Here is a 13,851-nt window from a genome sequence, read left to right on the forward strand (position 1 = left end):
TTCAACCAATTAAAATCATGCCACAGAAATGAGGTAAACGAACAATTCTCATACTTTTATTTATAAAACACACATTTGCCGTTTACATTTTTTAATGGACATTTGATTCATAACATTTTTACATTCATGTGCATCAACTACAAAGATGTCTGACTGCAGACCACAACAGAAATCCACACAGCATTTCTGCATTGCACAGTCCAGGCAGAGCTGCAAACGTTCAGAGAAGAACGTCTTCTTCGTCCTTTTCCTCATCTTTGACTTTGAGCTTTCTGGCCAGCAAGTCCCGTATGTCAGCTTCGTCGTTGAAGGGGTTGTCCTTGTATTCATTTCGTAGCCATTCTCTGAACTTGAGTGGAGAAAAAAAAGAGAAACTTGGTTTGTTTGTTTATTCATATCAAAGCTTAAAGTCTTCGTCACATCTGTCCTTACAGGTACAAGGTCACTTGTAGCATTTTCTCATAATAGAAGACCTATATAAAATAAAGTATGATTTAAACTGCATTTCAGAGGTGAATTCACTTCGAATGCAATTCACGCAACAAATTCATGAGCCCCGACTCTTTCAACTGAAGTGAATTCACTGCTCGCCGCCTGTCAAAAAATGTGCTCCTGAGCCGGACACTGCGGCCGCGTGTGGGAGGAGCTATCAACCAGAGTTTTAAGCCCGACATGGAGCTGTGTCTGTATATATACATCCCTTGGAATGTATGGAAGTTGAGAGGGTTATGTAGAGAGATCAGGTTTATTTTTTGTGAATAGTTCTCTAAAAACATCAGTAATCACGTTTCTCAAATATTTCCCGTCACCTAGGGCTTCTATCTGACTCAAGGGACTGTGTCTGGATGACAGCCGCTTCCACAGTGTTTCTGTGTCTCTGTGACTCAGTTTGAAAGCTGTCCCGTATTGAAAAGAAAAAAAAAGGTGGGGGCGGGGTATTATTGTCTCAATGAAACAAGAAAAATGTCACAAAGTTCAGGAGACCTGAGCAGGCAGAACCGCAGCGGCTGTGTGTCTGCCGGCATATCTAGCAAGCGATGTCTGCGCCGCTAACGTTAGCTTGATGCTACTGCCGCTTTGCATAAAATGCCTTAAAAAAATGACAAAGGCTTTTGGATTTTGGCTAAAAACTTCAAAATCGTAATTAAAAGATCAATGGGAACAATAGAAAAAAAATATAGTTGTAGTGGGACTTTAAACGACACATAGGGGTGAATTAGGTTAAATGCAGGTGTGTTGTACAGATTTTTCAATTTTTTTTAGTCAAACCCAAAATCCTGCACGAGAGGCCCATTAGTGCTGTTCAGTGTGTGCTTCTTGCGTGCGGTCTGACTGTAAGAAATCAGGATATTAGGCAAACAGGGTGTAGTTTGTATGAGCATCCTACAGATATTTACTCATCGCCTGCATACCCCGTCCATACAGCATTTGCACACGTCCAGTAAGGAGTCAGTACTTGCACCTGGAGTAGCATTAGTACATGCAACTTCCTTACAAAAACGTCACGATACATTTACCACATGCATGACAATGGTACGGTCCATTTTCATAACGTCCCTTAAGAGCTTAAGACACAAAAAGCCCTCAAGTATGAATTCCCTGATTTGTTAGACTGACCTCTTCAGCTTGGGTGGCCTCAAACTCTTGAAGCTGATGCTGGAAGCTCAGGTTGGGACAGGCGCACGGCCGAACAACCCGAACAGCGGCCAGCGCCTCCTCCCAGCCCAGACCCGTCACAGTCATGATGTAAGCCACCACCAGGGTGACGCTGCGGGACACTCCGGCCAAACTGTACCAGTGAAAAGATTTTAAATTGATGCAAGATATTTATTCATCTTTTTTTAAAATTTATGATTGCGCAAACTGATTAAAAATCTGATAATAGACATAATTTCTGGGCAAAATAATTATTTTTTTGAATATTTAACCTATTGCACAACCTGCAAAATGATTAAAAAACTAAAATAGTTGCAGTTTGTGAAATGTTTCTACAGCAGTGTTGTTTAGAATACAAAGATAGATGTTTTTCCTCTAAATCTAAATGGTTTATGGTGTCACAATTTGTCTTAAGCACAAGCGTTGAATTAAATACAGTTGAGGAAAAGAGTAAGATCTAAAGGATTCACGTCTTATATAAATGAAATTATTCATCTAATAATTATCTTGAATCATTCCAATGGTCTGAATATGTTTAAGCTACTATTCAGACCATTTATTCACTTTAGTTTTATGAAAAGGATTTCTCTGTTAGTACCAAAACCTGCTTCCTTTAGAAGACATAAAACTGTTAGTCGCAAGTTTAGAATTTGTGGAGACCAACAAAAACTTAAGATGGACCTCAGTGAAAAGGGAATAACAAACTCTTCATTTCAATCCTAAATTTTAGCTCAAGAAGCTCATATTGCAGTTTTTTTCATTTAACAAAAGAGGAGAGTTAACTCCAGCTGGTGGAAAATTATGCAAAGTTTGTTATCAAGTCAGTTAAGCCTCGTGTGATGCTCAACTGACGGTCACGGTAGCATTAGCCAAAAAAACAAGTTCTATTTGCATACATAAACAAATAGGAGTGGAGCTGTCTACCAATCAAACTGCAGAAAAGTTGGAACAAGTCAAAGAATAAAGATATATTGATTAAATGCTTCTTATACATTTTATAAATAAAAAGTAAAAAAATCTTTTGCTTTTGTAAATCAGAAATAGCCAAGTGTACTTCTGAGAAAATTCTGCCCAGCCAATTATAACTTTTACCCAGTGAGCTCAACGTTGTTGCTACACTTTGCATTTTGGGAAGTTCAAAAATAGGCTTTCCATTTTTATTTAATTTCTTTGCAGCAGTATCGCATGCTTCGCCTCAGCCTCTGTATCCGTTTATTTGAACTGTACATGTGGAGATTTGACAAAGGAAATCGATGTTGTTCAGTCGCCTTAATGCGCCTCTCTTCTAAGTCACTAAACTAAACCAGGCTCTCCCTGCCAGGGACAGACAAAGGTCATCCTGCTCTCACCAGTGAACAAGGCAGCCTTCTCCTTTCAGCCGAGACTCGTGCATAAACATTATACTTTGCTTAAAGTGCTGAGTCCTACGGAGAGAAAAATGCCAGTGAGGTCACACTTTTGAGAACAAGATCTGTAAAGAGAAAACAAATAAGTGCTACAATGGCTGTTCATAATGTGAAAGCAGAACATAATTGAGTCTTAGCTTAACTTTTTCATCCTTTCAATACCAAATTTGGCAAAATTGAGGTAAATTTTCATAAACCATCACATTAGGTTTCCTAAAGATCATTGGAAGTAAATGTGAATAACCACACAGGATGTCTTAACCTTTAAAGTCCCAATCCAACTCTATTTGTATCTATTGTAAAAGCGTTACAGTGGTCCTTTAATTACGATTATGCAGATTTGAGCCAAAATTTAAAAAAAAAAAAGGTTTTAAAGACATATTTTCTGCAGCGCGGCAGTAGTTCATTACAAATTTGAATCTAGGTTATGGGCGGGACTGTTGGTGTGGAAGTTAGCCTCGGCTAATTTCCTTCGACCCTTTGTTTTCACCAGCGGTGTCAAACTCAATCGCACAAGGGGCCAAAATCCAAAACACAAATTAGGTTGTGAGATAAACAGGATAAACATTTATTGAAGACTCTAAAACAAAAATTTTTAAAAACTTAAAAAAAAAACAAAAAAAAAACTTAACATTACTATAAATAAAAACTGGCAGGGATATTACTCCAGAATAAATAAACCTTAACTTTTAATATTTTACTCCACATAAAAATATATTTTTTCAAAATTAAACAAGTTAGAAATTAATGAAAAATAACATTGGGCCATTAATTACAATGAAATAAAATGATCTGGAGGGCCGGATAGAATTACCCGGAGGGCTGCATCCGGCCCCCGGGCCTTGACTTTGACACATGTGGTTTACACCATCAGTTTACAATTTTCCACGCTAGCTTATAGCTCCTCACAAGCCCAAGTTAACATTAACTGAATTAAAAAAATAAAAATAAAAAATACAAGAAAATCTTAAAAACCAAAACAAATTTTTCATTGGAGTGGGTCTTTAAATGTCTGCATTCGTGTTAGGTTCAATGACTGTATAAGAGCTGGAGCCAGTCATTCTGATGTCACCAATAGAAAATAGCTTACTTCCGGCTCCAACGGAATTAAGATTCTGTCCAAATTCCTTCACTATTCCCAACTTAGTACACTATATAGAGCTTTAACTATTTTTTCAGGTTATCCAAACCTTCAAATCCAAAATTCAGTGCCCTGAAAAATTTAGAGAAGTCTTGGCAAAAAACCAATGTGCATCAATGCTCACTAGATTGGCAAATATAGACCACAATGCATTGCATTTGAAAGATTTTTATGTGAAAAATGCTTTTTTTTAATAAAGAATTCATCATTAGAACACAGTTCACATAAATGTTCATATTTATTAGATTTTTATTTCAGAGAATCTGTGACGTTTAAAAAAAAAAAAAAAAACGTACTAGATAGTCCAACACTAAATTTCCTTTTTCAGTTGTTAGAAAGGAGGGAGGGAATTCGGACATAGTTTCAGTCAATTCAGTATCCATTTTTTGTAATATGGACACCGTCATCTTGGAGCCGGATGCTGTCAGTAAGCAGTGATTAGTGGGAGTCGATCTGAGTCAACGTTACTATGGCAACCACTCTCACCATTTATGATCGAGTTTGTTGGATTCCGAAATTCGAAATCAAACATTTTGAACGATGGAAGAGAGACCACTTGTTTTTATTGAGGCATCTAAATGGTCAGTTTATAACTTGAATAATTTGCAATAAAGAAAATATATCATAAAAATAGGATTAGCAAGAACATGTTTAAAAAAAAATAAAGTAGCAAAGCATTAAATGCTTATTCTGACAAACAGAATGAGTAGTGGCTGCGTATTTCTCAACAGAAGTCTATGGGATTTTGGCTTCTTGGAACTAGTTGGTACTTCCTGTTTGGGATACCAGGGGCAGGAGATCACTTAGTCCTGTTCTCATATACAGTCAATGATTATGTTATAAAGAGATTCATCAATAATAGGCACCCTCTGAAGTTGGATTTTTTTCCCCACCAATTCTAAAATTTTACTTACTAACAGCTGTCCAGATTTTTTTTTTCTTTTTTTTAACTTAGTCAATCCAGACATGGCAAATACAGGCCCACACCATGATACTTTCACCCAAACATTTTATAAAAGGTGTTGGGCTCTTAAAATGCAGATATTTACATACTCTTAATTAAAAGTCAAAGTATTTTATTCTGCTTTTATCTAAACCATTCCTTTTGACATGTTTCTTCTGTGGAGGTTAAACTCTCTCCAGATTTTTATGATTTTTTTTTCTGTTTACTTACCAATAGTGAAATATTTTCAAAATAAAAGATAATAGAAATGGGCATACTCATTAAAACAGATACTTGAAGCTAAACCTTTGACTGCATGTCTAATATTGTTATTAACTTTATAAAAAATGAGTTGGATGGCTGCAGAAAGTGTGCTGCTGTTCATAAAACACCACATTCACAGTTTTTTATTCTTCTTTTTTGGCTTTAAATCATTTTTTTTACAGGTTTATGTAAGAGAGTTGCCATTAGTAAAGAGCTGTGATCAGAGAAAGATTGGATGTTGAGGTTGTGGATGCATTTCATTTACACATCAGCTTGAAAATTAAATAAATAACTCAAGACGCCCCCACACTGGCCTGAAATTTATGATGTTTTCTCGCTTTCCTTTTCAGCTTTTGATGGCCGTGTTTTGGTGCAGAGACACTTCATACTTACAGGTTTTGTGTGGGCACGTCAGACGCTATAATGCAGAGGTAGGTCATCTCCTAGTGGACAAAGCACACCTGTGAAAAGCTTGTTCTACTTTTCAGTTTGGCCCCAATAGTTTCAAAAAGGGACAAATACCGGCAGATTTGCCTTTATACCCTAATTTTTACATTTTGTCTTCTTCGAGGATTTTATTTTTTAAGAGAATAGTTAAGAAAATAAAATATTTTTAAAATTTAAATATATTTATTTAAAGAATCTGCACATTTCTCGGTTACTAACACCAGAACAGCCGCCTACTCCGACACCCACTCATGATACATCTTAGCACACTTTCTATATCAGCTGTTTTGAACGGCCTTCATTCCAAATGCCCCAAAAGTTACACTCTGTGCTTATGAAGGAGCCACACTGACAACTACTAATAGTTCTTGAGCTACCAGCTAGACTGGTTCATAACCTTAACCAGGGGCGGAGCTAGAACATGTTATATGGGAGGGCAGGAGGGGGCAAGATGACTTTGAAAATTTGAATTTTTATTTTATTTGTTTGTTTTTTTTTTCATGTAAAATATTTATTTTGTTATTTTTGCACTACTTCAAGAAACTTGTTTAGATTATTTAGTAATCTTTGTCAATAATGAGACTAGTATTGACTCAAAAGTTGGGGGGCAGGTGCCCCCTTTTGTCCCCCCGGAGCTCCACCCCTGCACTGAACTAATATCAGCAGGTAAATATTAGTTTGTTTGTTTTTTTAATTCTCCCTAAGGGTTAATAACAAAGCTAAGATGCAAAGGAAGCAGGAGGTCATCTCACCTGTAAGATGGGAGCTGCACTGTCATGAATGGACAGGATGTGTGTGATATTGTTTCTAGCAAGTGCTTCTCTGTCTCTGGCATCTGAAGAAAGGACACCACAATTATACATAAAGTAGAATAGTTTAATGCTTAAAACTAAAAAAAAAAAAAAAAAAAAAAAGACACACCTTTGAAATTCCCTAAATAAAGGTCTGGAAGGACCTACAAGGAAAAGCAAAACACAGCACAGTTGTAGCCAAAGATCACAGCAAATGACAGGTCCAGAAGTTCAATTAAACTCTCACGACGGAAGTTAAAGGTGAAGAAAACAACATAAATAAAACCTATTATTACAGTGAGAAAACCGCACAAGCGGAAAAGGTACATTATGGAGACCAAAGTTGTATTTTGGTTCCGAAATGACATCATTCATGAGGCGGTCATAGACAGGAAGAAGGCGTACCTTGTTAATCCCATTCCCCATGCCGACAGTCCGTTTTTAAAACCACGCTGGAAATCTCTTCCCTTCACTCGGTCGCGTTTGGAGGACTGCTGAGCTCCAATCCCACGCGGAAGGTCTGTTTGTTGGTATCAGTGCATGTCCAAACCCGGAAAGTTGAGCGGTGGCGCTAAGGTTCTCGCGTTGAATCTTGGGAAATGAAGTAATATTGCGCCAAATGCGGTTAGCTACATTTTTTAAAACAACGGTTTCTTTATTGTTCTTTTCTTAAAAAATGTCAAAAAAACAAAACGTTATTTAAAAAAAAATAGGAAATATTAAGCTAATTTGTGCTAAATGCAGTTAGCCACATTTTTTTTAAATAACAGTTTCTCAGCTATCTTTATTGTTCTTTTTTTCAAAAACTGTCACAAATCAAACTTTTATAAATAAAATTTAACAAATTAAGCTATTTTGTGCTAAATGTAAGCAAACTGTCATTTGAACCAAATTAATTTTAGTTCATTTACAATTCAGTTCATGTCCAAACCCGGAGAGTTGAGCGGTGGTGCTCAGTGTCCCGTGTTGAATCTTGGGAGTTGTAGTAAAATTGTGCCAAAGGCGGTTAGCTACTTTTTGGAAAATAACTGTTTCCTTAGGTTTCTCTATTGGTCTTTTCTTCAAAAACGGCCACAAACAAAAACTTTATTTAAAAAATTAAACAAATTAAGGAAATTTGTGCTAAATGTGGTTAGCTACATTTTTGAAAAATAAGTTTCTCAGCTTTCTTTATTGTTCCTTTCTTTAAAAACTGTCACAAATCAAACTTTTATAAATAAAAATGTAACAAATTAAGCTATTTTGCGCTAAATGTAAGAAAATTGTCATTTTAACCAAATTAATTTTAGTTTATATATAAATACTGTATATATAGTCTGGTTAAGGTACTAGGGGACAACCCTAGGACCCTGTGTCCTAACTTCCTCATCCTATACTGTGGATAAGCCAATTTAAACTCAATGTTTTATTTATTACATTAACAATTTTGACAGGTATGCTATATTACTGTTAGATCTCCAAGAGGAATACCTGCCTCAAGTCTGGGGAAAATACCAAAATAGGGGACCATAACATAAAACTGGACACCAAGTAAAAGGGACACAGTTAATTCAATATATGAAAATAAAATGATGTGTCCTGAAAATAAATTAGAAAAATGAAAAAACTAGTGTGCTGGTTCAAACAAAAAGATAAAACAGAGAGAACGGAACCTTGGTCAAACATAAAATAAGTCAGATAGACTGCTGACCCAGCCTCATTGACCATCTGGCGTCTGAGTCAGCAGCTCACTGCTATAGGCTGCCTAACCAAATCTAACTAATGAAAATAAATAAACAAAGTCCACAAATCAAGACTACCAAGGTCCAATTGTCCAAATGTTTTTGTATCCTGAAGAATTCAAAATTTATTTTTATTGGAACTAAGGGGACAACCCCAATTCCTGAACACCATCATTCCTCCTCCACCAAATTTCACACTCAGCAGTCTGCAATATACTGTTCTCCTGCAACCTCCAAACCCAGACTGATCCATTAAACTTCCAGATGGAAAAGCGTCATTTATCACTCAAGAGAAGGCGTCTCCACTGCTCTAGAGTCCAGTGACGGCGTGCTTTACCCCGCTTTGTATTGCACTTAATGATGCGTGTCTTGGATGCAGCTGGTCACCATGGAAACCCGTTCCATGAAGCTCTCTGGGTCCTGTACTTGGGCTGATCTGACGGTCACATGAAGTTTGGAGCTTTGCACCAATTGACTGTGCAGAAAGTTGTTGACCTCTTTGTACTTCGGCATCCCTCCCTGACCCCCTCAGTTTACACCTGGTAGCTGTGTTGCTGTTCTTCCTACACTTCCATTTTGTTATGACATACCTGACCGCTGACTGTGGAATATTTTGGAGCAAGGAAATTTCACCACAGGTGGCATCCTTTTCCAGTGCCACTGAGCTCCTGAGAGCGGTTCATTCTTTCACAAATGTTTGTAAAAACAGTCTGAAGTCTGAGTGCTTGATTGTATTCACTTGTTGCCAGGCCAAGTGATTGGGACACCTGATTCTGATTATTTGGCAGAATGAGCCAGTAATATAGTGTATTTCAATAGTAAGACTCATCTGGGATCAATAGAAAAATATTTCTTCATGCATGCTGACTCCAAAACTCCAAAACAAAAGCTTTCTTGTTTTTTCCATACCTTAAATGGCTAAATTATTGATTTTATTTGTGCGCAAGCATCTGTGAATAAACACTATCATCCTCATTCATAGTGATCGTGAAGAATTGCCCCACTCTCACTTGTTCATCGGTAAAATAAATCCTGAGGAATTCCTGATCTAAAAAGATATCAAATCGACTCTTTATTTTGAGTTTTTCATTTCAAAATATATAAAAACAGATGTAAACTTTTTTCCATTTCTGGCGCCAAGCATTGCCATCATGCGCTTTTAACTAGTTAACTGTCCAGAACATCCCCTTCCACCCAACATGCATGTTAGTGGAAAACCAAAGCAGGCGCAAAACTACTCTGACGACTGACATGTCCAACGAAAAGCCAGTCATAAAAGCACGGGCACGAATGTGACAAAGAAATGATGGCACCAGGCAGCTCTGTGCTGATTATTATCAAGATAAGAACATTGACAGGAAGCACCGCAGCCTACAAGTCACCACTGAGAGTGCATTTACGCTGCAGACCTCAGTTGCTGTAGCTTTCCGGTGATCTGCATTGTTCTTGTCCTGTGTGTGACGTTGAAGCTCGAGCAGGGGGGAAGCTGTCTGCTCAGGCATCGTAAAGTGGCACAACACCAAAGCAGTGACCTGGTTATTGATCAACTGTTAAGTGCAGCTAACAGTGAAGCTGATTTCTGACTTATAAAGTAAAACATGTTTCTCATAGGTGCACTGTAATAATGTGTTTGACCTTTGCTGAAAACTACATACTAGAAAAAAAAGATGAAATAACATTTAAAACTTGTGAAAAGTTAGCCAAGATTTAGAAATCTAATAATGAATAGAAGCTAAAACATAAAGAACCACTAAAAATTAGCATCAATATATATATATATATATATATTGATATGTTCACATATAACGCATAGCTGTGCTACTTCAATAGAACATAAACGGTGGAAAGATAGAAAACAGCAGACGTGCAGCCGCTGGCGCGCAGTTTGAAGAGTGAACCCGTCAGCTGTCCGGCAACTAAAATTTGTTCTCCACATTCAACTCATCCTGTGTGGGAGGGGTGAGCTGCAGACACAACTGCGTTCGGGAACTATTTTTGGTGGTTTCACTCCCCAATCCAACCCCTTAATGCTGAATATCAAGTATTGGGTCCCATTTTCAGAGTCTTTGTTATGACTCGGCTGCAGGTTTGAACTCACAACCTTCCAGTCTCAGGGTGGACACACTCCACCACATGGCCACTGAGCTGGTTATATCTGCATTTTTTAGAATTTGATTACAAATAATTCAAATTATATTGAGATGTTAAATGATTTATTTTAAAAATTAACACTACATTGATTTTTTTTAATTAAAATGATTTCCACTTCAACAAAACAGAAATATTTTAGGCTCATCTTGGAACCATAGACATATATTAATCACTAAAGCGAGGAGTTGATGTCACCCATAGAAAATGCCCTCGAAAAATCAGGCCAAATCTATAACCATGGCTTCCTGATATCCACCATTTTGAAACCAGACGACTGTGATTGGTCCGAGTAGGTCTGAGTCACGGTTTTCGAAGAGCGAGTGAGAATAATTATTTAGGCAAATAAAATGACTGAGAAATAATTGTCTATGTCTCAATAGAAGTCTATGGGATTTTGACCTTCTTGGAACCAGCGGGTACTTCCTGTTTAGAACACGAGGGGGGAGGGGTTGATATGTCCAATGAATAAACAGTCAATGCTTGGAACGTGAATTGTGAAAATAAGGATATTGTCATTTTTTGCATTTTAGTTGGGAAAAAAATGAACATTTTTCATGACTTTTATATTATAAAACAACAACAAAAACTTAAAAAGTTAGAAGAAACCTTTTTTTAATTATTTGCCAATAAGCAATAAAGAAGAAAAACCTTTCAGCTGGCTCATACAAAACCTGGTGTGATAAAACAATATTAAATCTATTAAATGTACCACAATGGGAAAGCTAGACTTTTATAGTTTAATAGATGTCTGTTCTCTGACATTCAATTTTAAATCGAATATAGTCTGTTGAAAAATGGTTTTGTCCAAAGTAGTGCTGCCACAAACGATTATTTTAATAGTCGATTAATCACAGATTATTTTTTTCGATTAGTCGACTAATCGGGTCATGGATGTAAAGCACACATCTTAACCATCATTAGCTTTAAACTAACAAAAAATTTGATATATAGCATTACCTGTAATAATGCTAGTGTGAACGCTGTAAACTTAATTTGAAGATGCTGAAATTGGTAGCTAAAAACGCTGGAGCTGATAGCTAAAAACGTTGAAATTAATGGCTAAAAACGCTGAAGCTGAAAGCTTAAAACGCAGAAATTTATAGCTAAAAACGCTAAAGCTGATAGCTGAAAACGCTGAAAGTGATAGCTAAAAATGCTGAAGCTGATAGCTAAAAACACTGAAATTGATTGCTAAAAACGCTGAAGCTGATAGCTAAAAACGTTGAAATAAATGGCTAAAAACGCAGAAATTTATAGCCAAAAACGCTGAAGCTGATAGCTGAAAACACTGAGTGATTGCTAAAAATGCTGAAGCTGATGGCTAAAAACACTGAAATTGATTGCTAAAAACACTGAAGCTGATAGCTAAAAACACTGAAATTGATTGCTAAAAACACTGAAGCTGATAGCTAAAAACGCTGAAATTGATAGGTGAAAATGCTAAAGCTGATAGCCAGCTAAGATATTACTTAAATACGAAAATTAGCCTAAAAAAAAAAAAACTGTTAGCCAAAACAGCTAGCATGCAGCTGAAATGTAAAAAATTGCTTAGAAAACCTTAATGAATGCCAAAATAGTCCAAAATGCTAGCATAATGCTATTATAACTTACAGCTTTACTAAACTCTGACTCCATATAATATAAAGTAACGACTAATCGACTATTAATTAGTTGTCGACTATTTTAATAGTCGATTAGTCATCGATTAGTCGACTAATCGTGGCAGCACTAGTCCAAAGTAAACAGAGGTCTGGGGTAAACACTAAAATGATCTGGTAGAGTGGTTACCACTGTTGTCCCATTTCAAATCCCAGCTTGGACCTTTCTGTGAGGAGTTTTGCATGTTCTTCCTCCCACAGTCCAAAAACAGGTTAATTGTCGTGTCTAAATTGCCTCTAGGTATACATCTAAGTTGCCATGTGACAGATCGGCGACCTGTCCTGGGAGTATACCGCCTTTGCCCCAACAGTGGTCAGAACAGATTTGGTGATCCCAAAAAGGATTTAGCTGGTTGAGAAGAGGGATAAATCTAAAAATTGAAAATGTACTAAATCTGGATCACAACCTGCTGATTAATATACAAAATTAGGCTTTGTGCAATAATTATGACAATTACAGTCAATTATCTAACCATTACAGACCTCACAATATCGAAATGACATCTGCAGAGTGAGTCATGACTCTAAAGGTTAAATTCAGACTTGTAATAATCCAATTTGCTAATTTGTCACCAGTAATTCTCGGGTTCTCATTGACTGTAATCAAGCTGGAAATTTCAAACCTGCTGATTACCAGCAATAAATACCAATAACAGAAAAAGAATCCAAATGCACGAGCTGAACAGGTAAATACGATACCGCTTTGTTGTGGCTTTCCTGCGTAAAAAGGAGAAATCTCTCGTGTGGGCGTTCACAGATACTCTGCCCAGAATGTAGGTCTACATGGAGCCCACACTGCCAAGGGCTACAAATTAGGTGGTTTCCTGCTCTAGTTTCACATAAATGTTTTATCAATGAAGCAGCATTTTAATTGTCAAATCTTCTTTGTCTTTGCCTTTCAGCTGCTTCCTGTAGGGGGCGCTCCACATCAGCTTGATTTCACCAACAGAATCTCTGCTTTTCCTCTCACCATTTCATTTTGCTTCCCAGAAATGATCTAAAAACATCATTCCTGATCATACCCATTATATTTAAAGTTCTTTTTCCATCTTTCACTTGTTGTTTTGACACATTTCCATCCCTGTTCTTGATCAAGCATCCAACAAATCTTTGCATTTTTTCTTTTTCCACCCTGTCAAGCTGTTCCTTTGTCCTCTATAAGCTTTTCTCTCTTTCCCTCTGATCTCTTAAACACACACGAGATCCACTTTTCTTCCTTCAATTATGTCGACCAATTCTCTAGTTTTCTATGTCAAAGTCTCAACATTCAAATTTGTTTTTCTCCCTACAAACATGACCAACAGTCGTCACAACCAGACTCATAAAAGTCCTGTTTGCATGTTTGGTTTATCTTTTTTCATGCAACAGATACCCCCTGTAATATCTGCATTTATCTGCATGAAAGCAGTGGATTGTGCCCCCTTGTGGTTGCATTGTATTTTTATTTTTTTTGGACATGTTTCCCCCTTTTGTTGCTGTTGTGTAACACTTGTGTTATTTTATGAAACTGGCTTGCTGTGATTGTTTAATACATTTCCTATTATTTATAAGCCTTTTACTGTATTTTTCAGTGCTCTGTATTTATGAAGTTTAGATGCTATTAGTCCTTTTAAATCAAACTGAACAATTCAAATGTATAAAGATATGGTCAGAATATAATCATTTAAATCTGG

At 36.8% G+C, this 13,851-nt stretch overlaps 1 protein-coding gene across 3 annotated transcripts; it reads right to left on the bottom strand.

Moving 5' to 3' along the window:
- Positions 1 to 29: 29 nt before the first annotated feature.
- dusp22b (dual specificity phosphatase 22b) lies at positions 30 to 7,683 on the bottom strand. Of its 3 annotated transcripts, XM_024273191.2 has the most exons (8): positions 7,560 to 7,669; positions 7,054 to 7,239; positions 6,779 to 6,812; positions 6,610 to 6,692; positions 5,804 to 5,853; positions 3,006 to 3,080; positions 1,618 to 1,789; positions 37 to 349 (listed from the first exon to the last, which is right to left on the bottom strand). In XM_024273191.2, exons 2-8 carry the CDS (start codon positions 7,072 to 7,074, stop codon positions 221 to 223), a joined length of 564 nt encoding a protein of 187 aa, XP_024128959.1. In that variant the 5' UTR covers positions 7,075 to 7,239; positions 7,560 to 7,669; the 3' UTR covers positions 37 to 220. The 3 variants fall into 3 exon arrangements, with proteins under 3 accessions (XP_036072109.1, XP_024128959.1, XP_024128960.1); XM_024273192.2 differs by lacking the exon at positions 7,560 to 7,669 and having other exon boundaries at positions 7,054 to 7,300; XM_036216216.1 differs by lacking the exons at positions 1,618 to 1,789; positions 3,006 to 3,080 and having other exon boundaries at positions 30 to 349; positions 7,560 to 7,683.
- Between the last annotated feature and the right edge of the window lie 6,168 nt (positions 7,684 to 13,851).

The sequence above is a fragment of the Oryzias melastigma genome, linkage group LG17 (assembly GCF_002922805.2).
Source record: "Oryzias melastigma strain HK-1 linkage group LG17, ASM292280v2, whole genome shotgun sequence".
Taxonomy (NCBI): domain Eukaryota; kingdom Metazoa; phylum Chordata; class Actinopteri; order Beloniformes; family Adrianichthyidae; genus Oryzias; species Oryzias melastigma.